Source organism: Leguminivora glycinivorella, chromosome 13 (assembly GCF_023078275.1).
Source record: "Leguminivora glycinivorella isolate SPB_JAAS2020 chromosome 13, LegGlyc_1.1, whole genome shotgun sequence".
Classification (NCBI taxonomy): domain Eukaryota; kingdom Metazoa; phylum Arthropoda; class Insecta; order Lepidoptera; family Tortricidae; genus Leguminivora; species Leguminivora glycinivorella.
The window spans coordinates 17,040,278-17,065,676 of NC_062983.1; the positions used below are offsets into that span (position 1 = coordinate 17,040,278).

The 25,399-nt window shown below is 38.4% G+C and overlaps 1 protein-coding gene across 1 annotated transcript in view; it reads left to right on the top strand.

The window, feature by feature from the left end:
• The window catches only part of LOC125232310 (hemicentin-2-like), a 340,497-nt gene that overhangs the window by 241,405 nt on the left and 73,693 nt on the right, over nt 1-25,399 (top strand). The window contains 1 exon segment of the mRNA XM_048137936.1: nt 16,046-16,178. Within this exon segment, the coding sequence (XP_047993893.1) occupies nt 16,046-16,178 (133 nt within the window).

Consider the following 25,399-nt stretch of genomic DNA (forward strand, 5'->3'; position numbering starts at 1 on the left):
TTCAGTATCCAAGCGTAATAATGAAACAATGGTAGTTAAACGTATTGATATAAAATGAAGTCACGCAATGCTACAAGCACAGGGATTGGCCGAATATAATTTCAATTTCATAAATTAGTATGGTGAATAAATTTTAGGTTGAAAAATGCTTGGAAAAATTACGGTTATTGCTTTTATGCAAATTCACACTAGTGTTCTAAGCGGAGTTTAAAACGGTGGGATGTTTATTACGGCGTGGTTTATTTTATGTTACGTATAAAATATCAGGGAAATTGTTAAAATAACATGTTGGTTGTTGACGCTTTCATTGCTAGGATTTGTAATTTACACGCTGTACAAACACCTATGTAAAATAACCGTAACCTGATTGTATAAATCTAATATGTAATAATCGTTGTTTGGGCCACAACATTTTAATTATGATGGAATAAATAATCATCGCTCATTATCAGCATTGAAGCATGGACATGTTGAAATTAAATTGAGTTAGTAAAAAAATAATTTTAGAAAGAAGGTAATGCAAGCTTAGAAGAAAATAAATGAAAAAATACTGCGAACGCAGAACGGTCGATATTCGAGCTTGAATTGACGGCCTCTGAATCTTAAAAGTCCAGCTTTTTACTGAGCTACCACGATTTTATACATTACCAGCGAATTTTTCTAACATATCAGTTTATCGAACCATAGTTTATGAGATTGTTAGAGCGTTACATTTTTAAACCACCGAAGTTCAATCAATTCCAAATCACAACATTTTTTTATACCACGTCAGTGGCAAACAGGTATACGGTCTGCCTGATGGAAAGCGGTCACCGTAACGTATGGATGCCTGCAACTCAAAGGGTGTCACATGCGCGTTGCCGACCCATTAGAAACTTGTACACTCCTTTTTTGAATACGTTAATAGATCAGTTTATTCAAGTTCAGTTGCAAAGCAGACAATTACATAGTTGTCATACTTTTATGATTCACTTCAACAGCTCTAAAAAGCATTTCCTTACCTAAATATACGTTAGATTTCCTTCACCAAAGACATTAAATAGATTTAGCCGCCGAGAAAACGGCCAACTGTCGTATAAAAATAGCACTCTACGACTTAGAAGTCGTCCTACGGAAAAAGGCGGTAAGAACGAACGCGCTCTGTACAAACATACTGCCTTCTTGATGTGGTTGTCTTTTAAGCTGTAGAATAAATGCAGGGATTTACAGATGCATTCTACTGCGCTTTTCCAAAGGCATATTTAATTGATTGAAATGGATTACGTGGATATGTGGTAATAAATGTAATGAATGATCGGCTTTTTAATTTTAACAATTAACTCGGTAACATTTATTATTTAACTTTGTATTCATTTATTATTTAACAGATGAATTTAAATAAATTTAATAATTTTACTTTTAAGCCGCAACCGAACTTTAAGCTATGTATATAAAAATGCGTATAATTATGTAGAATATAGGGGTCGATACATCGGAGCTAAAAACTATGTGTTAACACAAACACAAATACGTACAAAAACTACTAGTCAAACCAGCTTCTTTTTATGAAGTGTCAAAACGATTTGGTAATATGGAATTACTATGAAATAGTGAGGAGTGACGTCACGGTCAATTCATTTACTTTATATCTTTCTCTTTGACCTATTAAATCGAAATTATGTTTAAACATAACTACTGTCCATGTTTTTCTTCTAATTATGTGGTGGTTTATTTCGTGCACTGCATAAAATATTTTAATTTAACTATAGGAAACTATAGCCTATTTTAAAACTAACTTGTAATCTGACCGCGTGTATGTGTTAGTAAAGTTTTAGTAAAATGACACATTTGAATCAATAATACACGGTGGTCAAACTATCGCAAACAATTCTAACAAAAAGTTATTGAAGTAGTTTGAGTTATTTACGTAGACTCAAACTACCTGCTTAAATAACTTGTTAGAACGAAGACAATTTGAGAGTAACTAGTAATAACTGGCGCAAAATATGACTTGGAAAGTTTGGACATACATTTTAAAGCCTGTAGCCAAAAGTACAATTTTTGACGCACACCGCACACCATTGCGAACGTTTCAAAATTACCTGTCACCCTAATTTGGAAGGGCGATAGAGAGAAACAACTTCGAGATTATTCTTTAGGGTTCCGTAACTCAAATCGAAAGAATGGAGCCCCTATAGGGATACTCGTGCGTCTGTCTGTCCGTCTATACGTCACAACCGATTTTCTCCAATCAAATCAATTTTCTCCTAATCCAATAAAGTTATAATTTGGTATTTAAAACTGAAATGGGCCTACTCGTGGCCACAGACTAGCCGAGGAGGTTGCTGGATTATATGAGCTGGTGATGAAGACGCTGGCAAGGAATTTTTGTGCATAAGAAAAGAAGAAGCAAAGCGTTATGGAGTATGAAAATATGGTACTCTTGGCTACTGTAAAGGCCCTGAGGATAGGCGCGAAAATATGGCGAAGCTAAATTACACAATGTAACTTGAAAGTTCATACTGCATAGCTTTGGGGACGATCGATTCTCCATACAAACGATAATCCTTCTTTTTCTCTGTACTGAATTTTGACGTTCTAGAATAGTAAATTACGATACGAGTGTGACAAAAAGGCACTGGAGGTTTTATAGAACATATTTGATATATGTTCACGATTTTTAACGTGTAAATGTCAATTGAAGTGTAATAATTTAGCTAAATATTAAAATGTTACTTAACTTTTATTCTATTAATGTAATGAATATAATTACCTAATTGAATTTAAATGTTAAATAACATCAAAGATAAAAGCGGGCGCAGCGACAGAAAGTGCCGAAATTTTGAAACGTAGGTATTAATAAATACAAAAGTCTCGGCAAAGAATACCTTTTTGTACCTTTTGGCGTACAAACTCTAGGTCCATGGGGTCCCAGCGCGAACATGTTTTTCACAGAGATGGCGAAGCGTCTGCTTGAGGTAACTGGTGACTGAAAAGCTGGCGACTTCCTCGCAGAACGTATCAGCATTGCGATACAGCGAGGAAATGTCGCCAGTATCATTGGTACAATGCCTCAAGGGTCTATTTTAGACATTAGCTAGCTTTTAAGTTTAGTCTTAGTTTTTTATACATATAATTGTGTAAATATGTTCATGTAAACAAAGGCTTTCTTATGAATAACGTTATGATTATTAAATAAACTTTCATAAAATATGTGAAATATATGATAAATGGAAAATCACCAAACTGAATACGTGCTCCATTATGCCAATTTTAAACCTTTTTGATCAATGAGACCCAACAATGTTACTTCATTAAAGGGAATATTTATATTTAATGCGCTTTTAGTTTACAAAACATAATGATGGATCGAATCTGTAATTTGATTTTAACACTGGTCACAGTTCGCTTTTAAACGTTCGATATTTGAAATGAAACAAATGACTGATCGATGAATTCCATCATCGCAAAATATGATTCTTTATATTTTGTAACAGAATGTCTAAGGGCCGGTTTTTCAGTCGCCAGATAAATATATCTACCAGATAAAGTTATCACTATCCTTTTCATCACACGTATAAATGACAATGACAGCTAACATTTATCTGACAGATATTATTTATCTGGCGATTGAAAAACCAGCCCTAAATGTAATTACTTAGAGCATTCGTTGACATAATTATCGTAAACTAGAATGTTATGATACACTAGCAGCCCTTAGCACAACTTGCGCAACCTTGTCGCGCGCGAGTCCATACTAGAAGTCGCGCATGATGTATGGACTCGTTGTGCTAAAGGGGCGGATACATACTCGTATTTCTTAGTTAATATACGCCATTTGATTTAACTATATTTATATTTTTTTATACTACGTCGGTGGCAAACAAGCATACGGTCCGCCTGATGGAAAGCGGTCACCTTAACCTATGCACGCCTGCAACTGAAGGGGTGGCAGATGCGCGTTGCCAACCCATTAGAAACTCATACACTCCTTATTGCTTTGTTAAGTACACAGCAAAAAGAAGTGTACAAGTTCTAAGGAGGGTTCGGGTTAGGCTTGTGCCGTTTCGTTCGTTGATCGGAGCGCTCCGATCTCGTTCAATCGCTCCCACGAACTAGTTCGCTCTTTTAGGTCTTTTGCTCATTTAGTTCAGTCAGACCAGCGACCACTGCGGTCGGAAAGATCAGAACGAATGGGACCGAATAGTGTCAAAATGATACGAATAGTCTACAGATAGTAACATTCCGGGCCGAAAGGTTGTAAGTAACCGAAGTTTAATATGAAAATTTGACTTTTTTGGTTGCTCTGCTAAGTAGCTCTCGCTCTCGGTCGGCGCAGTCACACATTCGTTCTCGATCCAAACCGCTCGCGCTCGCCGATCCTATACTGAACTAAATGAGCAAAGACCGATTCTCAGACCACTGAAAGATTCAGTTCATTTCGGTCATTGATGGGATTTTATTCCTAACAGTTCATAGTTCGTGAACGACACAAGCCTAGTTCGGGTTGCCGACAACTGAAATGACAATATACGGAAGACATTAGTTCCGTAGGTCCTTCAGTAGCCAGCACACCGCATCCTCGATGAGCTCTGGTGCCGTAGCCGAATGGCATTTCTGCGACGCGAAACGAAAACGAAACGCCGCGAAAGGTAGTCTGGCTCTGTCGCGCCAATACGCAAGAGCGATAGAGATAGATATCTACGAGCGTTTCGTTTCGTGAGCGATTCGTGAGCGTTTGTGCCATTCGGGTACGTAGCCCTGGCAGCTTTACTCACCGGTAGGAATACAACACTATATACTATATTTAATTATCTTGAATGACTCCAAATATTTACAGTAACCGTACAAAAGACTCGGCCATTACGTCCATACAACGCCTACACTCTTTGCGAGGCCGATCACGTGTCAATTCGTATTTTAAATCCCGCGCAGCATTAGGGACGTTTTTTTCATATTTTTGTAGGATTAAAATATACGGTTCGGCGTTTTTAATAAGTGCGTCTCACGTGCCATCGGGCATTAAAATTTTGTGCCTCGTCGGTCACTGATGATTTTTTATAGACTCCTCATATTGACTCATTCAGTCCCAGCGCGTGCTACGCGCTACAAACGCTACTGCAAGCGCTACGTGCGTAGCCAGTGGGCAATGACATATAAAATACAGTGTTTAAAAAACCGGCCAAGAGCGTGTCGGGCCACGCTCAGTGTAGGGTTCCGTAGTTTTTCGTATTTTTCTCAAAAACTACTAAACCCATCAAGTTCAAAACAATTTTCCTAGAAAGTCTTTATAAAGTGGGCAATGACATTTTTTATAAAATGGCGAAACAGGGTTCCTGTTTGACTACGGAACCCTAAAAATAATGACTACGAACAGAGCGCTTGCCTGGTGGGTTACTGGCAGCGCAGTCAGTCGTAGTCAGTAGATAATATTATACACGTCAGTGGTAAGTTCACTAGCTGTCGCCGAGCTAATATAAGGAAGAAAATGGACGAATTAAAAGTGCATGTAAGGCATTGCTTACTATATGAATTTCAGTCTGGCCATTCAGCCGCCGAAGCAGTGCGTAATATATGTCAGCGTGTTGCTCCTGAAGTTGTGTCTGAGGCCACGGTGAAACGATGGTTCCAGCGGTTTCGTAGTGGCGATTTTTCATTATCAGATCAACCTAAGTCTGGTCGACCGGTGAAGATTGATGTAGCCAAATTAAAAACCTTAATTGAAGGAGATCCGAGGCTAACAAGTCGTACTCTTGCTACCAAGTTAGGCTGCTCTCATGTCACCATAGAAACACATTTACACGAGTTGGGAAAAAACTACAAATACAGTGTTTGGATACCGCACGAACTTGATAGAGATCAACTAAACCGCCGCGCCGATATCTGCATACAACTTCTGTCTTTTCGCCGCACATTCAACTGGTTGGACCATCTTATCACTGGAGATGAAAAATAGTATATATAAAGAGCGGGTTGTAATCCGCTAAAGAGCGGGTTGTAATCCGCTAAAAAAAAAAACACTTTTGATACTGATATAGAGAATAGAGATTGGCGCCTGGCATTAAGTCGGTTACTTGTTATTTTTTATATATTGTGCAATAACGTTCAAATAGATTAACAAATAACAAACCTGTATCATATCTAGAGATAATATTTCACGTATTAAGTTCGTTTATTCTTTGGCGTGAGTGTGAATTCATGAGTGCGAGTGTGTTATCTATCATGTGCGTCGTGAGCCAATTTGATTTTATGATTATAGGAGAGAAAACGAATGAGGATTATAAGAGAGAACGAATCAAAAGAATCGCCTGGTGTTAAGAGTAACACCAGAAGAATTGACAGCGCGTTGACTTTGATATGTCAAGTGATCTGTGGCGTCTCTTCCGGTGGTTATGGAACAAATTATCATAATGCATGAGTCGTTCGCGCGATTTCAGCGTGAAGCCTGTCCCATATACATTTTTTATGTTTTCTGTTGTGTTATTTATGAAATAATTTCGCTATACTATTTTATAGCTACCTTTATGTATGTATCTATGTAAGTCTTCTTCTTGCATATACATATTTGAGTAGTAAAGTAAAATAGACAGTCTGGTACACCGTATTCAACCTTGAGATATCAATACAAATAATACAATGCAATACAAATACTCTTTATGCACACCTCAATACTGGAAACAACCTAGTTTGTATAAATAACAACTTAAGAGGTAAAACAAGACGCGGTCTTATCGCTAAAGGGCGATCGCTTCCAGATAACCTAAGACAGATATCGTTACATAATTTTAAACCTTAAAGGGATAAGTTCGCCTTTGTACTTGTAATAAGCTCTTTTTCCTGTGTGTTGTATTAATTTCTGGTACAATAAAGTGTTTTACTTACTACTACTAAAAACTAATTTTATTTATCTTAGTATTCGTTTAGTACAAACATTAGCGTACAGGTATGAGGTAATATACATTTTTATTTCAATAAGAAAAGTAGGTAATTTGAGCAGTCATAATTTAAATATTTGCGCTATTATGTCGTAACCCCGGACTTTAATAGCAATGACGTTATAAAGGGTAGTTTAGAGAGTAAATGGAGCTTTATTTTCATTCTCCTTTTTGTAATTAAAACTGAACACAAGATGTATTAATCCGCAGTTTAATTTCATTAATTAAAACAAAACTTTATTTTTGCAAATTATTAAAATTGACAAACCTGACTGTCACTTGTCATGCTTACACGACGGATAACAAAAAAGACTCTCTTATGAAGACTCTTATGTATTTTTAATAATTTGAAATCGATTCACTCGTAGGTAACTGTGAAATCCACGGCTACCTAGAAAATTAAATGTCGTCTGTCCTTGAAGACGCAAAACGCTAAAATGATAACGGCATGAAGCCAAGGACGTCGCCTAACAGTGCCATCCACAAACCATCTACAGTCATTACATTGAAGAGCGACTATCTTCATAACGATATTTTGTTTAAACAGGTATGAACAATTTTATTGTGTAATTTCTTTTTTTCGTCGTTTAGCTTCATTTATTTCATTTTTCGTCGCACTATTTACATGTCACGCTGACACAGAAACCGTTTTCACACTGACGTGTTTTGGATTAATTTGTAACTTAAAGAGGTATTTTACGTATTGTTTGCATTCTACTTCATTTCTTTCACTTTACGTCGCACTATTCTGTCACGCTGACACATATAACGGCATGGATGCCATTTTCATCACGTGGCTGGCCTTGTGGGAGTTGCCGTGACGGAAGCGCTGGGGTACCCACGACTCTGCGACTGCGTTCCCTTGAGCAGAACGTTTTCACACTGACGTGTTTTGGATTAATTTGTAACTTAAAGAGATATTTTACGTATTTTTTGCATTTTACTTCATTTCTTTCATGTGGCCCGTGGCCCCGTAGCCGAATGGCATTTCTGCGACGCGAAACGCCACCGAAACGCCGCAGAAATGTAGTCTGGCTCTATCGCGCCTATACGCAAGAGCGATAGAGATAGATAGCTATGAAAGAGATATTATCGTGAGCGTATTAGCTTCACTAATAGCGAGAACTGTCATGTGGAAAGCGTGCAGCATGAAGTAGAGAAAAGATAAGGAAAGCAACCCCAACAATTAGGTGACAAGAATTATGATCTGGAATTCCAATTATTATTTGTATCCAGGCTAGTTTACAGAAAAACTACCCGAAAACCCCATCAACCCAAAAAAATATTCTGTTTGTGCTAATAGTTTTGTAACTTGTTTTCGCGATGTGCGTTTGTGAGACACTTTGTATTTTTTTTACCGAGGTTTGACAGACAACTTTAACTGTCTTTTACTTACTTACTTTGTTGGCGCGACGTGCCCAAAGTGAGTCTTGGCCTCCAACACAATAGCACGCCACTTTACGCGGTCCAGAGCGACCTCTGACCAGCCCTCATTGACGCCGAGTTGAGATCTGCCTCCACTCTATCTGCCCAACGATATTTAGGATGGCCAGCAGGACGCCGTCCAGTTGGACAACCCAGATAGGCCCTCTTGACCGCCCGATCCTCACCCATCCTTATGACATGGCCAAGCCAGCGGAGACGATGTGCCTTGGTCTCACCTATTAGAGGTATATTCGGTCTTCTGAATTTTATTATATGTTTTACAAAAATCATGATAAACATTTGATGTGTAATGCCTACCCTATTATTTGAAATACAGGAACAAAGTAACATTGTCAAAATATCTTTCCACATAAAATTACCACCCAATGACTGTCTCCTTACACCTGGCAAATAAGAATACTGTAATAAGACTATAAATCGATTACTGTATTTGAATCCATCTCACGTGATCCAAAATCGGTCAGTGGGCCCGCGGTCCCCGCGGCTCGAACGTGACTTGACTCCGATTCTAGGTCGCAATACCGATTTTTGATAAACCGTAGTACCTACTGTCCCAAATCAATTTGAGTCTGAGTTATAAAACATCCTTGGAGGAACTTATAGTTTGTTTAGGTGAAAATGGTTGAGGTCTTCTAGGTAAAAATAATTGAAAATGGAGCCGGAATTGGACTCAGATATATCCTTAAAGTACGCCTGGATTCGAGTATTTCATTAAGCCTTCAAAATTTTGAATGTCATCTGGCTTTGATTGTTAGGGCACAGCTAATTTAGAGCAGATATTGCAACTCCACCTTGCAAATATTGTAGCCAAACAACACTAGAAACTATTCATTGTGTTGATTTCTGCGGGTAAGTAAGGTTGTCAAAGCTCAACGAGAATGCAGTTAGTCATTATAATAACTTCTGATGCAGTTGTAGGAAAAGGACTTCCTGCCACATATAATAATTAAATTATTCACTATACAAGTATAGTACCCTTAATATTAAAAATAATAATTTAATTACTGAACACGTGTGTGGCATCCCTTAACACTTTCTAATGTTATTTGTTTTAACATGTGCCGTCAAACACTTGATAATGGCTTTACTGTTATGATTAAGATCCTCTCACACTAATTAATCAATTTATTATGTATGGAAACAAAAAAAAAATGTTTTCGAATTTAACAAAAAGGGATATACAGGGTGGTTCCTGATGATGAACCTAACTGCGTGTCGAATTTAACGGAAAAAAAAAAAAAACACGGTGTATAACCTCCTTAGAAAACATTCCAATAGCGGAATGTATAATGTCAAGGGTCAGTTGTCCTATATTTACTTATCTAACTGACACAACATTTCAAACAAATTTGTTTTGACCTAATTTGGTGACCTTTTACTTAATTGAAGTGCTTAAATTATATCTACTGTACCTACCTAGTTAAAAACAATTCAAGGAAAATGTATCACGCTCACGAAACGAAACGCTAGTAGATATCTCTATCGCTCTTGCGTATTGGCGCGACAGAGCCAGACTACGTTTCGTTTTAGTTTCGCGTCGGAGAAATGCCATTCGGCTACGGGGCCAGGCATCTTCTGGACGAGCTCATTCCATCGTAGGGTAGGTCACGTATTTGCCTTTGGTTAGTCTGTGGCCAAGACTAAGCCTAATTTATAATAAATAAAAAAGTTTCAAAACCACATTTACTATAAGTTTATTCGGTAGTTTAAATGAGAACAGAAACGTATAATAGAAAAATAAATAAATAAATAAATATTATAGGACATTCCTACACAGATTGACTGAGACCCACGGTAAGCTCAAGAAGGCTTGTGTTTTGGGTACTCAGACAACGATATATATAATATATAAATACTTATATACATAGAAAACATCCATGACTCAGGAACAAATATCTGTGCTCAAAAGCAATAATAATTGAAAGTACACAAAGGGAGGCCTATGCTCAGCAGTGGGCGATTAATGGCTGAAATGATGATGATGATGATGAATTGAAAGTACGTCTTGAACGAATATAGTGACGATAGAATATAAGCCTAATTGTTTTTACTTCTGAAGTTGTGGTTTTAGTTATTTTAAGAGAAAGAAAACTGCTTCTAAAACTAACTTTGGCGTGATAGGACGCTGAAATCTTAACAAGGCAAAGACGAGTTAAATTGGCGAAAGTTAGCCCCAAACTGTCTCTAGCCGTTGTTTTTTTTTTTTTTTTAGTTCGTTTATTTTTTTAGTTTTTATGCCTTTTTCTAATTTCTCGTCTTTTTTTAGTGTGACGTAAATAACAGAGTATATATAATTTCACAATTCTAATACTTCATACTTTAAAAAGTTTTAACTATACTTACTGTGTATTGCAAACACTCAATATTTCTTACAATTTTACTTCAATAATAAATCAAAGCTATCAACCACTAGAAAATATTCAACATCGGTTGCGCTCCATAAAAGTAAATGTACATTTCAAACCATTAGCCGATCTAATCCAAGACGGTTTGTATAACACAAGTAAATGCACTAAGGTTACCATTAGTGGGTCATTGTTTATACGTGCATACGGTCCATAAGGTCGCGGGTTCAAAACGACTTGCGGCACGCGAGCGATCCGCGCCCAAAATACAATCCCCGTAATAGGATGCCGTATTCATGTAATGCCTATGCATATGCAGGGTATAGTGCAGACGATTGATCGGTCTGGTTATTTTTTTGAGGTAGTACCAGGTTAGATTTAGATAAACTATTTTTGTGTCAAGTCTGATGATGAAAGTACTTGGTTTTTATGGTTTCATTAGACTTATATTGACCGACCGTTTGATTTTTGTCGAGCTCCCGATATTTTGATGATAATGATGATAAAGATTACAGATAAAAATACCGATTAATATAATTCTATTGGATCTGGTCAATTTTTTATACTTTTGTCTTTGTCTACTTTAAATCACAAAGCTATATTGATTATATGCTGAAAAAAATATCGTTTCTTAGATTATACTATAGCGTACTCTTAACTCTCAATGTTCTATTTTCATTGCCTCAATAATTATCTATTATTAAAGTGATTTAGATTATAAAAAGTTATCATTGTCATCAATTTTGTAATTACAGAGATACAGAGTCAGAGGTACTCATGATTCTTGGTGAGATCAATCTTAATCAATTGAAATCTTAAAATTTTTAATAATGAAAGCACAAATTACCACGATTTTACTTTAAGTTTTATAGATAGAAAAGTTCTAATTTGCTTGTTGAGTGAATCGTATTTATAAAAAGTATTCGAGCCTCATTTTTCACAGCGTTGATAAATCATGTTTATTTCTTTCTCAATAAACAGTTTGAGTCCTTTCCCGCCGCTTTCAATCTGATCGAATCTAAAGACAACAATCTTTCTTTTTACAACGTTTCCGATCACAGACAATGGGAGCACCTTAAATTTGTTCACGAAGTCTCGGCTCGTTAGCACCCGTGTTTCTCGAATGTTCCTCTAAAAAGCGACAATGAGGGCCTTATCACACTTGCAATTTGCGAGCGAGTTGATAGCGAAGCGAACGTGCAGCGAGTTCGCCGTGAGTTGAATATCCATTGCAACAGTCATGATATAAGAATAGTTTATTAGTAATAAGAAATAATTATGTACTACATTTATTTTGTCCTACATTTGTCCTGTGGTCCCACTAGGCTAAGCCTGTCACGTAGGGTTTACTAGTGAAACCCGATAAATCGAGATAATTTGTCCTTGAAATAACAACATTGTGGAAATTGCACATACCTAGTTCGAATTTCACCAGTAAACCTCAGTACCTATATACTAATGTATAATGGATATCCATTGCAACAGTGTTTTAATCTTCCGACGCTGCCATTATTATTGCTTGTCCGTTCGCTATAAATACCGACTTAAACAAAAGTGAGTAAGAAATTAATTTGGCTGACGAATATACATCCTAAAGTTTCAACTCTAGACGCGGCGAACTCGCGGCGAACTCACTGGCTGCGCACTCGCGGCGAACTCGCTGCATTCGCTTCGCTTTCAACTCGCTCGCAAATCGCAAGTGTGATAAGGTCCTAAAAAGCGACAATGAGTTCCGCGAGTCGATATTATATTCACTAGGCGCTCACAAATCAAAATGAACACATCACAATAGCATTCCTGCTGAATGCTGATGCTTAGGAAGCTCTTTTGTGCCGAAAATTGAGTTTAGACTTGGTTTATTCGATTTCCCACAGTTCCGTATGATGTTTAGAATGAGGCGGGGAATATTTTTGTTTAAATGTAAACTGGAAGGCGTTTCCGTGAAGGTTTACAAGAATGTTTCGTTTCATTATGACTACTCTTTGTGAAAGTGGATGCTTATCATAAGCGTGCGTTATGTTTTGCGATAATGTTATTATGACAAGCTAAAAATACATTCAAATAGTCTAAAAGATGCACTAACTTGACCCTAATTTTAATAAAACCTGGGCATTGTCAGAATTTGGGACCCCCTAATTAGCGTAAGTTGTTAACAAAAATTAACTCACTGTCAGTTTTGTGACGGTAATTAAGCATGCAATTTCTATAACAAGTTTACTTGTGTTGATTACATAAACTTTAAGTGATAATCTACGTTCAGAATATGAAAACAGTTAATTTTTAGACAGATTTTATGCTCAATTGTCGTCACAAAACTGACAGAGATTTAATTTTTGTTAACAACTTACCTACGCTAATTGGGGGGGCCCAAATTCTGAAAATGCCCACCTACGTCAAAACAAAAAGTTTCCCTTAAAAGAAGTGTTCGTTTTTCTTATTTAGTATTTAGAAATTTGTTTTGGTGTTTATGCCAACTTGAATCACTTATAGTTTTTAAAACTATGTATACAACACATGTTTGTCTATTTTTTTTACAACATTATGTCTAGTAAGAACAGTAGACAACTTAGTGAAAAGCATTACAGACATTTATAAATATGTATCGAGGGAAAACAGTGCCCCAATTAACTCGCCGAGATAAATGTCGGCCCTAAAACAGTAGGCAGTTGAGGCAAGAGCTTCATCTAACGCCATGGCTCTTTGTAGGGTTCCGTACGGTCAACCAATAGGGAATATTGGTATGCGACCAAAGGGGATCGAGCATTATAGAGAGTCACTGTCAAAGTAAAATGTGCAATCACAGAGCATATACTGCCATCTCTCGACACAGGCTTGAAACTTTTGAACCTCAGTTTTTACAATTTGGGCCATATTGTTAGCTTGACGCCATCTAGCCGAGCCGAGCGTTCCCCAAAGGTGTAACGCCATCTAGGCCACCGTACTTTTTCTCTAGGGCTTTTAGGTACGTTTTTTTCTTAGATTTTATCCGTCTATACGGAGTTACATATGTCTTTGGTTGCGACCCAGACACATTGTAAAGAGCCTATTTTCCGCCTTTATCGCACTTGTCAATGCGCAAGTAATTACAGTAAACGGCGATAAAGAATGCACATCTGTCTTTGGAAAGAGAATTAACGTCACATAAGCAAGAAAGAGACAACGAAGACGAAAAACCGATGTGCAATCATTATCGCCGCGCCGGGGGTACTGTAAATGTGAAAAAAAGTAACATAAGTACTTACTATTTGACGAGATCCAAGGTAGGCTCTTGTGTAAAATAAACGACCTTTATACGTCAATGTCATAGTGAAACTTTTCAAAAAATCGTTTTTCTACTCGTCGACTTTAATCTGTCAATTAGGACACCACAGACTAAACTATAAGTGCTGACTTTTCAGTGTTGGATAGTCTTTGACACTTAGTCAACTATAATATTTCATTACACTTCACTTTAGTTAACTGAAAAAATTCAAAAATAGAACTTCATACAAGTTCTATACTAATTTGCGATACCTGGCAAATTTTTCTGCATCTGAAACACATTTTTTTTAATCTATCGCGTTATCGACCAATCACAGACGGTTATTACAAACAATTGGTTGTCAAGTAATTCGATGTTGATGCAACGGTGAACGACGCCATTAAAATGAATTTTAACTTGAATGATGATATTTTTCGTCCATTGATGATGAAGATGATGACTCATAGAAAAAGTATTGTATACAATAGTGATATAATTAAGCTTTTCACTCTCGTACCGTACTATTAGGCCACTCAGCAAGCTTCGTGGCCTAAACATGGTACTCGACTGAAAAGCTTTGATTATATCACGATTGTATAAAATACTATTAAGGCACTGAATGTATAAGTTATACTGTAGACTGTGGTTTACGAAAAATCTTTGAATAACGTTTTAATTACTTTAAATGCACTTAGGGCCGGTTGCATCAAACCATCTGTCACCGTTAAAGCGTGCGTTAAATTTTATTTATGGGAAGTTCCATAGACGTCTGCTGCGTGACGATGATGTGTCTGTCAAAAATGTGATTGATGCAACAACTAGCCCTAGTCTCCTAAAACGCGTGGAGATATGAAGTTTAAATTAAAATCATTTTATTTTATAGATCAACATTCCTAGGAGTCTGTGAAAAAAAGCACGCTTTTACGTTAAATAGATAGAAGATACATTACGGTCGTTTATATTGCCAGAACCGTATTTTTTTACACTTTGAAGGAACTAAAACGAATATTAGGGTACTTCCCGTGCCAACTTGTATCTTCTTATAATACACATTAAAAAAAGTATCAATTTTTTTTTACAATTTAATAGAATAAAAAATATAACTGTACGGCACCCTCTGTGGGCGTCCGACTAGCTCTCGGCCGGTTTTTTATTAAATTACTTTCGTAATGAATAAATGTATTACACCGGGGATTCCTTTCCTCAGTTTTTTACTTCCTCATTTTATTATAAACCGTAGAACAGTGTCTTATGCTCCGACGCCATGTACTTTTTTATCTAGGACGTAATAAATTTTATTTTCACGTTCCCTTTTTGAATTTATTCCAAAATGCAAATGGCTGACCTCGCTGTCACCAGCCTTTAAACCGTATAATGAACTGGATAAAATAGTGGGAGATACGGTATAAAGAATCCCTACTCTTTACCTTGCTATGTAGTTGCAATCCATACTTTGTATGTCTTTCCCATCACAAAACAATGGTATTCCGGACCTTTGGAAGCGTGCGCTGGGCCGAAGCCAACGCGTATAGGCCCTTTTGACACTTTAATGAAATGTTAGGGGTACACAGAGCGGATGTTGCCTTTGCCCGCATCGACTATTTGAGAGTTAATGGAATCTAAAATAAACTGGGCTATTGTATGAAAGTGATGGACTAAATACTGGGCTACAATCCACACTTTATTATTATAAATAGGAAAGTGTGTGTGTCTGTTTGTTCGTCCGTCTTTCACGGCAAAACGGAGCGACGAATTGACGTTATTTTTTAAGCGGAGATAATTGAAGGGATGGAGAGTTACATATGGTACTTTTTATCTGTTTCTAAGCCCCCTCTTTCTTAAAATGGGGGTGGAAGTTTGTACGGAGAATTCCGCCATTATCGAAGTAATCTATATCCCAGACGAGTGAGGTACTTAACCCATAATAAGTTAAATTAGGTTAGATTAAGGTCATAATATATTTATGTCATGAACTATTCATAAGAGCTTGAAGTCGTGGACGCTAGTAATCTATATCCCAGACAAGTGAGGTACTTAACCTAACTATAATAAGTTATTTAAAATTATTTCAATATAATATTTATTTTCTATTGTTCCAGTATCAACGGTGGATGTGGACGCAGTGCTTGGCCGGACGGCGTCACTGCCGTGCGACGTTTCACCGGATGCCGGAGAAGACCGTGTGTACATGGTGCTTTGGTTCAGGAAGGCTGGGGGGAAACCTATATACAGGTAATTCATACTACTTAATTATGTATGTAAGTTTTGTTTATGTTCTTTCTCTAAACAGTTGATTAAGTGTTGTTTGTATTTTGACGGACAAATGTGAGTTAACCCGTAGCTATTACGGGTTTAAAATAATAAGGCATTTTATTTAAAAGCTAGGCAATACGTTAGTACTTTAATAAAGGGTCTAACGACACCAAAAATATAATTGAATCATTTTTGTAAGGGACCAGAAGGTTTCCTAGGTAAAAACTCCGTAATATTTAAACAAAGAAATCAACTAAGGAACAGCGAGGCAAATCTCCAGGGGGGGGGGGGGGAATTGTAACTAGTCAATTTTTTTCCATCATTACAATATTTTTTTTAATTTATTTATTTGAGAAAACAAACAGTCGTTTACAAATATTGTTACAATTTTTTCTTAAATTTAGACTTGGAGTTTCCTTATTTTTTACAATATTGCAGTCTATATAAAAATACTAGTGTCATGGGTAGATTCACAAGAGCCAGGCAATAGTCTTTATTTTTATAATTATTATTTTAACATCAAGTTATTCTCGCCAAGTCATGTTCTACTATGATATTGAGTCGTCTACGAGGAACTTTTAAATTATTTGCTGTAATGTATCCACTGAACACGCCTACATGTATCCACTGAAATACAAATATAACCGGTGGACACTATTTAATAATGCAAACATTGTAAAACATGGAAAAAATGGACCAGTTACATTTGCCCCCCAGTCGAGAATTGCACCGCTGTACCTTAACTATATTGAAATAGCTATCATATTTTTATGATAATTTAGTTGTATCCAATGATGGACACTAATATGATTCAATATAAAATGTAACCCTTGTTATTTACTGTTTGTGATTTACTCTCTTATAATAAAAACGTTAATGAACTGATAAGTTATTTTGTCCCTAATTACATGTTGCCTTAAGTATTTGTGAAAGGGACAAAGCAATTTTTAAATAAACAATTCAGTAACTATTTATGAATGAAGAGGTTGATCCATAAAAAAAAGTATTCAAAGCACTACAAATGAGGAGGCACACTCGACAGATGGCGCCACCCTATTAGTCCATTGCACAGATAAAGAATTTCATACGTGAGAGCGAGAAGATGATGTTTTTCCTCTCTCTCTCTCTCATATGAATGACAGTGACATGCCTAGGCACTTGAACAGGCGCCGCCTGGTGGGATAAAATGCCAGTGTGCCTCCTCAATTCACCTAATATGATTAAAAACACACAAATCCGCTTTCGAACTCTAAAAATCAAACCAACCTAATCAATTGAGATCGCAAAAACGAATCCAATCATCCGCTATACGAGTAAATAATCTCGTTAAAACTATTCCTTCATCATGTCGTAACGAAGCGAGCAAATTGTGAGATAAGAAGGCAATTATGGTGTAAATACGTCATGAAAGCGTATTTAAATATCGTTAAGTCGCGCCTAATGAACCGGCGCCTTACACGGCTGACGGGGAACGGGAGTTAGGTACGAAACTAAGGATGTACCGTATCGAGGGAAATATTCTTGAAGTAGACAATTTTGCGGGAATATTTCTGAAAAAAAAAAATGCATTGCTATGTGGCCCCGTGTGGTGACGGGTTAGAATTTCACCACCTCCTTTCTTCCCGTGGGTATCGTAGAAGTCGACTGTAGGATATGGGTTAAATTGTGGTGTAGGCGAGAGGCTGGAAACCTGTCACTGCAATGTCCCAATTTGGACTTTCAACTCAACCCCTTTTTGCCAAGAGTGGCACTGAAACTTAGTTCATATCCTCTGCCTACCCCTTTATGGGATACAAGCGTGATTATATGTATGTGTATGTATGTATGTTTCTTCTTAAAAAACGTAATATCTCAGCCCAGATAAATAGGTATGTAAGTAAGTAAAGAAGAATATTCGGTGTTACATCAAACGTAACGTAAGATATTTCTATTTATAACGACTATATTTTGAGCTGTAAGCATGAAGGGTTGCTTGAAAAACATGAGTTTTGAAGTGTATATTTATTTTTTGCTCACAACAAGAGCTTTACAGAACTTCACAGATCGGACCGGAAATCTTGACCACCTATCAATAAATACTACTTAGATTTATTATATTTTGGTCTTTTAGACGCCTTTTTATTTATTTAGTCATTACTTTATGTTGTTGTTTTTTTTTAACCTTGCACAGATAAGCAATAATTACGTAGAAATGGTTGACTTAAATACAATGGTACCTATGTCATACTCAAACTATAAAATCAACAAACAAATGAGATATACAGGTATTCCCGGGAACGTGAACACGCGAACATCACTAGACAGGACCTTGCCTCGCCTATCTCCCTCCCTCACTAACGTACCACTACACATGAGATAGAAGATACCGTGACACGTTTGATTCCTTAAGGTAAATCGCTTCACGAGATCCAATTAACATTTAGAAACACCTACAACGAAATACACTTAAGAACGTGTCACGAACTCGTTAGTAAAAGCATAGATTAAATATAAGAACATAATTTTATTTTATTTATTTTATTTTTATTTAAAATACGTTACATAGTATGACAGTAAAAACCAAAGCACTGAGTAACTAAAATAGATACATAAAAGCATAACAAATAAACACACCAAAGTGAGAAAAAATCAACACATCACAAATTATCTAGATTTGGGTGACAACGTAACGTCGAGGCTTCGTTGCGTCGTCTGTCCGGGCGTAGAATTCGGCAGGTAAATAATACCATCCCATACAATCAATCAATCAATCAATCTATCAATCAAAATATTCTTTATTCAAATATATAAGCCTATTATATGTAAGCAAATATATAAGCACTTTGAAAGGGTCAACAATGTACAATTTTCATCTTATTGTAAATATAAAAAAAAATATCTGAGCAACTTATGGGTGGAATAAACAATACATTAAAGTGCGACCGACTTCAGAACGCGCAAAAACTAGATGGCGCCACTAAAAATGCCTTGTTGCCATCGATTACTTGTAGACTGGCGTTAAGTGTCACTTTCCAGCCATAAATCTATGTCGAAAGCGACACTTAACGCCATCTACAAGTAATCGATGGAAACAAGGCATTTTTAGTGGCGCCATCTACTTTTTGCACGATCTTCTTATATTTAATCTATGGTAGAAGTAATAAGTATTTACAAGATTGTGTACCCTCTTCCATTGACTTAAGGGTGTTGAAAGTATGAAGTTGAGGCGTGATTTTTTTTAATTGGGACAGGCTTAATGTTAATAAATTGTGTTGAGGGCGTTTGTTGATTAAATGAGGGGCAGTTATGAATGTCTATTTTTGTTCTTTGTTGTTTTTTTTATCTAGGACGAAAATATCCTTTAGATGCGTATTATTATTTTGCTTAAAAGGGCAAACTAAATATACTTATCTATAGCTATTGTCGTAAATAGCCCCAAAATATAGGTAAATAACGATCTCGTAGGTTAGATTTAAGATAATAAATAATAAAGAAATATCGATTTATATTTGTTCGTTTTATTTCCCACCAATCCTAAGCACTTCACTATACGACTGAACTTTAACTAGTAGATTCTTACTTACCCTTAAAAAACCCAAGCATAGTTCAGTCGTAAATACATAACTATATACCAAAAACAAATGGCAATTAATATAAAGTAAGTATCTGGCACTGATACTTACAATCTAATTAGAATATTAATATAATATATACTTATAAGAATGTATAAGAAGATTGTTAATGTTTATCTCATAAGAATTATATTTGAAAAATAAAGAATTGCTGTTACACGATAGACACACATAACACCAATACATACTTGACGAATGGTACACGAGTCTCGCGGCCGGGAAAGCATATATATACCCGCCCCGACGCTCGGAGCGTCACTTGAACACCGACGGCGAGAGAGCGCGCACGCGCTGCTCCCCCATACACACCACCGCAGCAAATTGAAAATAAAAAACTGGAGTTTTTTCTTCGTAACCTGGTAGCCGCCTCCATCTACAGTCAACAATGGTCCATCGAGCCGCGGATATCATCGTGCCAGTATCCAGCAACTAAGAAGAAAGAAACACATACAGTCATCGATATAAACTAGACGAGTAGCGCTAGCCGCGAAAATTTAGTAGGACTGATTTATCAGTTATCGAGAAAAGTAACGTGGGTAACGTAACCTTAACGGTGGCGACCTGGACGACATTCTCCCCTCCTCAGACGGTCACCTAACGGTGTCAACGACTGTCGTGAGCCTGGGCAGCGGGTCTTCGTGTACGAACGAGAACGTACACCGTGTCACGCAAGTGATACGTACATACTCGGCTGTGTGTGCTGGCACGCAGTGTATCGAACGGTGGATTCTATGCCGTCTAACGGATTGAAACCAGGCTGTTAAGCTGAGGACATTCCCAGTCATCAGTGGGCACCCGTAAGGTACACTGCCACTACCAGAGCAGTTCCGCAAACCTTATCCTATCCTGATCGGATCCCCTACGTTAGTACCCGGTCAGGCCCTAGGGACGATAGGGACCGCGCACGAGTCAACCTATCAGGGGGTTGACACGTTGCATAGGGACAGTGAAGTGCTAGGATTGCGTTATTGCCAAGTGTAAACATATACAGTGCCACGTACAAATAATGAGTGTGTAGAGTCACGGGTTGTTATATAAGTGTTATGCGTAGTGGTTAAGTCAATCATAATATAAGTGTTAATTTGTTTTGTTCGTTTTTGATTATTTTTTGTAGTTTCCATTGTATATAGTACTAATTATTTGCACTCATTATATAGGGCGTTACCGTGTGATAGAGATTTGTACGATTCAATCATGAGCGAAAGCGGGAGGGTATTACGATCGGGTAAGCACACGCCGTTAGTAGGGTCTCGTACAAATACAGCTTCCGAACAGGAAAGCGTAAGCGGTAGCAAACGCGCGAATAGTACTGAAACGACAAATAAGAACGAACAGGCGTCACCCCGTCAAAGCACAATGTTGGACGACACGGTTGTGCCAGTGGAGGCACCGCGGCCTACGGTCATCGACAATAGTTCTCACGAGAGAATAACCGAGGCTAGGTTACTAATACTCCGCAGCGAACAGGCCGTGCGTGACGCAGAATTAGCACAAGCTAGGGCGGCAGCGGCTGCCGCCAGTAGCGCATTAGCTCTAGCCAAAGCAGAGGCGGAGTTTGCCGAAGTCTGTACTCGTAAACAGACACCTGCGACGATGAACAAACCCGCACAGGTGTCAGACGTACCCCCGGTACAATGTTGGGTTAACGAACAGGCAAAAATAGAACAAAAAGATACTATAAGACCGAGAAATACGGCACCGATGCCGTATGTAGGTACAAGTAATAAAATAGCAAGTAATGACATTGAATTGTTAGCGCAACGATTTGAGAACGCGGTAGGTAAAGGTAGGCGCGACCCGGTAGTACAACGGCACGTTGCCGAGTTACCCAAATTCGACGGTTCAATATCGGAATGGATAGCTTTCAAGGCTGAGTTCAACGACACTGAGGCTATGTTCTCAGAAGTAGCAAATGTAGGTAGGATTAGGCGCGCGCTACGCGGCGACGCCAAATACGCAGTTAAAGCCCTACTATATACTACGTCGGATCCTTTCGAAATTATGGACATGCTCGAGTTGCAATTCGGCAACCCCGAGGCCTTAGTACTAGCAGAAATAGAAGAGGTCAAACGGTTACCTAAACTATCCGAAGACAATCACAATATCGTATCGTTCGCCGGCCAAGTCGCTAACGTGGTAGCCACCATCAAATCACTGCATCAAGAACAATATCTCATGGCCCCGGAGTTGGTCAATAGGCTAGTCGATAAAATGAGTGTTCTAATGCGACATGAGTGGAATAAACACCGCGTACAAAACCCTAAGGAATTAGGTTTAGTGTCATTATCAAAATTCCTAACAGAGGCCAGCAAAGCGGCAGGTCTAACTGTTACCCACGCATCGCGTAGATCCGCACAGAAAAAGCATAGCGTAAACGCGGTAGCACAGTCGCGACACCGTTCACGCTCACGGTCGACGAGTAGGGAATCGTATAGCGAAACGGAATATTCCTACAAACGTTCAAGTAAACCTTTCATTGCACAGGTCAGTAAAAAACCAGTAGAGAAAAAATCCGTGAAAAATAATAAACCTAAAACACATACGAACGCCCCGCGAGTTAGAGAAAGTAATTCAAATAAATGTACGGTATGCAGCGGCGAACATTATATAACGAAGTGCGCCGATTTTTTAAAGCTTAATGTTGACGAGCGATGGACGAAAATGAAGGAATTCAAATTATGCTACAGATGTTTAGGGCCGTATCACAGACGCTTTAATAAATGTAAATACGTACCGTGCGGAACGGGCGATTGCGAGGCGGCACATCATAAATTACTACACGGCACTAGAAAAGAGAGCGAAACCCGCAAATTGCAGTCGTCCATAAGCCACTTACACGATAAAGATACCTATTTAAAGGTTATGCCAGTCGAAGTAAGCGGGCCATTGGGCTCCGTACAAACATACGGGCTTTTGGACGAAGGGGCGGGGCTTACTTTAATAGAGCGCCATATAGCCGACCAAGTTACGCCTAGAACGCGTTCGTGTGAATTATCTCTAAATACAGTAGGAGACAATACTCTGGTAGATAACGAGTCGTGCGAGGTAAACGTGTCTATTCGCGGACTAAAGAGCGAGAACGTAAATAATCTTACGGCATTTACAGTCGAAAAGTTAGGATTACACCCGCAAGGAATAAATAAAGAAGTGTTAAGTAAGTGCGCTCATCTCGAGGAACTACGAGACGAACTCACATACGCTACGGGTATACCTACTGTACTTATAGGCCAGGATAACTGGCATTTAATTGTTACTAGAGAATTGATAGAGGCCGACGAGAACCTGCCCGCCGCATCCTATACCAAGTTGGGCTGGGTCCTTCACGGCGCGGAAGCAAAACCGCGAAAGTTAATAGCAACAATTAATCACGTATCTCGTCGCGACGAACAAGATACGCACGAATTAATAAAACAACATTTTAACATAGAGTCGTTAGGAGTAGAGCCTAAAATAAACAGATCCGATCCTAATAACCGCGCTTTCGAAATCCTAAACGCAACATGTAAAAAAATACAGGGCGAAGATAGGTACGAAGCAGGATTATTATGGAAAACGGACAACGAAACTCTACCTAACAACAAAGACAAAGCAATGAAACGGCTAGTAAGTTTGGAAAAAAAACTAGACAGGGATGACGGGTTAAAGGCAGAATACTCTCGACAAATACAAAACCTCCTAGACAAAGGGTACGCCGAAAGAATACATAAGCCTAACACGTCTCCCAGGGAATACTACCTTCCACATTTTGCCACTTTCCATCCTCAAAAGGGTAAACCTAGATTAGTATTTGACGGAAAATGCAAAATGGCGGGTAAAAGCTTAAACGAAGCACTATTGGTAGGGCCAGATTTACTGCTATCATTGTTCGGTGTGTTAATACGATTTCGCGAAGGCAAAGTGGCCGTCATAGCGGACATAGCCGAAATGTTCTTACAAGTTCGCGTAATAGAGCAGGACAGAGATAGCCTCCGATTTCTATGGAGGGGAGATAGGCGCGAAGGCCCGGCCGATGAATACCGAATGACTTCGCTAATATTCGGCTCCGCCTCTAGCCCTACTATCGCACAGTTCGTAAAAAATAAAAACGCAGAAGAACATAGTGAAAAATACCCACTAGTAAAAGAAACTACGCTAAATAACTTTTACGTAGATGATTTATTAGCCAGTTTTGACGACCCGCATGTCGCACGCACGTTAGTGAACGATATTGTAAAAATACACGCAAAAGCTTCCTTTCATTTACGCGGGTGGGCTTCTAACGTTCCCGAAGTTCTAAAAGACGTAACCGACATCTCTAGCAAAGAGGTATCGGAATTAGGGAAGCACGAATGCGAACGAACGTTAGGCCTATTATGGCATAATAAACAAGATAAACTAGGGTTTAACGTAAACTTTCGCAACACACCTAAAGAAGTACTGGAAAAAGGCGTCATACCTACCAAACGACAGGTGACCTCGGGGGTAATGAGCTTGTTCGACCCCATCGGTCTTATTTCTCCCATTACGGTAACGGGAAAAGTACTCATTCAAAACATATGGCGTACGCGTAAAGACTGGGATGAAAAAATCACCCCCGAAGATCACCAATTATGGTTAGAATTCATAAATAACATGAATAAATTGCGCGAATTAAAAATAGAACGGTACGTTCCCGCGCCGAATCGAAAGGTCGTAACTCATACTTTTTGTGACGCGTCAGAAAAAGTATACGCAGCCGCGGTATACATGGTAGGTACGGACGAAGAAGGGAACAAACAAGCCACTCTAGTAGCCGCGAAGGCAAGGGTTTGTCCTTTGAAACAAGTGTCAATACCTAGGCTCGAACTGCAGTCCGCTACGTTAGCTAGTAGATTAACCGAATCAGTAAAAAGAGAATCTAGTTACGTCATAGAAAAATCATATTACTGGTCAGACAGTTTAACGTGTCTGTCGTGGATAAGGTCGGGACCTCGTACATTCAAAACCTTCGTCGCACATAGATTAGCTGAAATAGAGGAGACTACCTCGCCAGAGGATTGGCGATGGGTACCTACCTCACTAAACGTAGCCGACGACGCCATACGCGGCATACCTAAAGATTTCGACGCCAACCATAGATGGTTTCGTGGCCCAGATTTTATAACACAAGACAGTAGTTCGTGGCCCGTAGAAAAGCCCTCGGCACAACCGTTTCCACCAACAGGAGAAGAACGCGTACAACAGAAGGTAAATGTCGTTAATAAAAACAAAACTTGCGTCTGCTTGCCCGACATAGATAGATTTCCTACCTATAAACGATTATTACGCGCGTCCGCTTACGTACTATCAGCAGTTGAATCGTTCAAGTCTCTCATACGCGGCATAAAACTTACACTCACTACAATGAATGAAAAACTTAAGATTGCGGAATTGTTATTAATCAAACGAAGTCAGAGAAAATCATTCAGAGAGGAAATCGCCAACATAGAGGCTGGGCGGCCTATATCAAAGGGATCACCGCTGAAGAAGCTCGCCGTGAACGTCAGCAAACATGGAATTCTACTACTAGATGGGCGCACAGATCGAAACCAGTGCATACCAGTCCTACACGCAAAAGAAGCTCTAACAAAG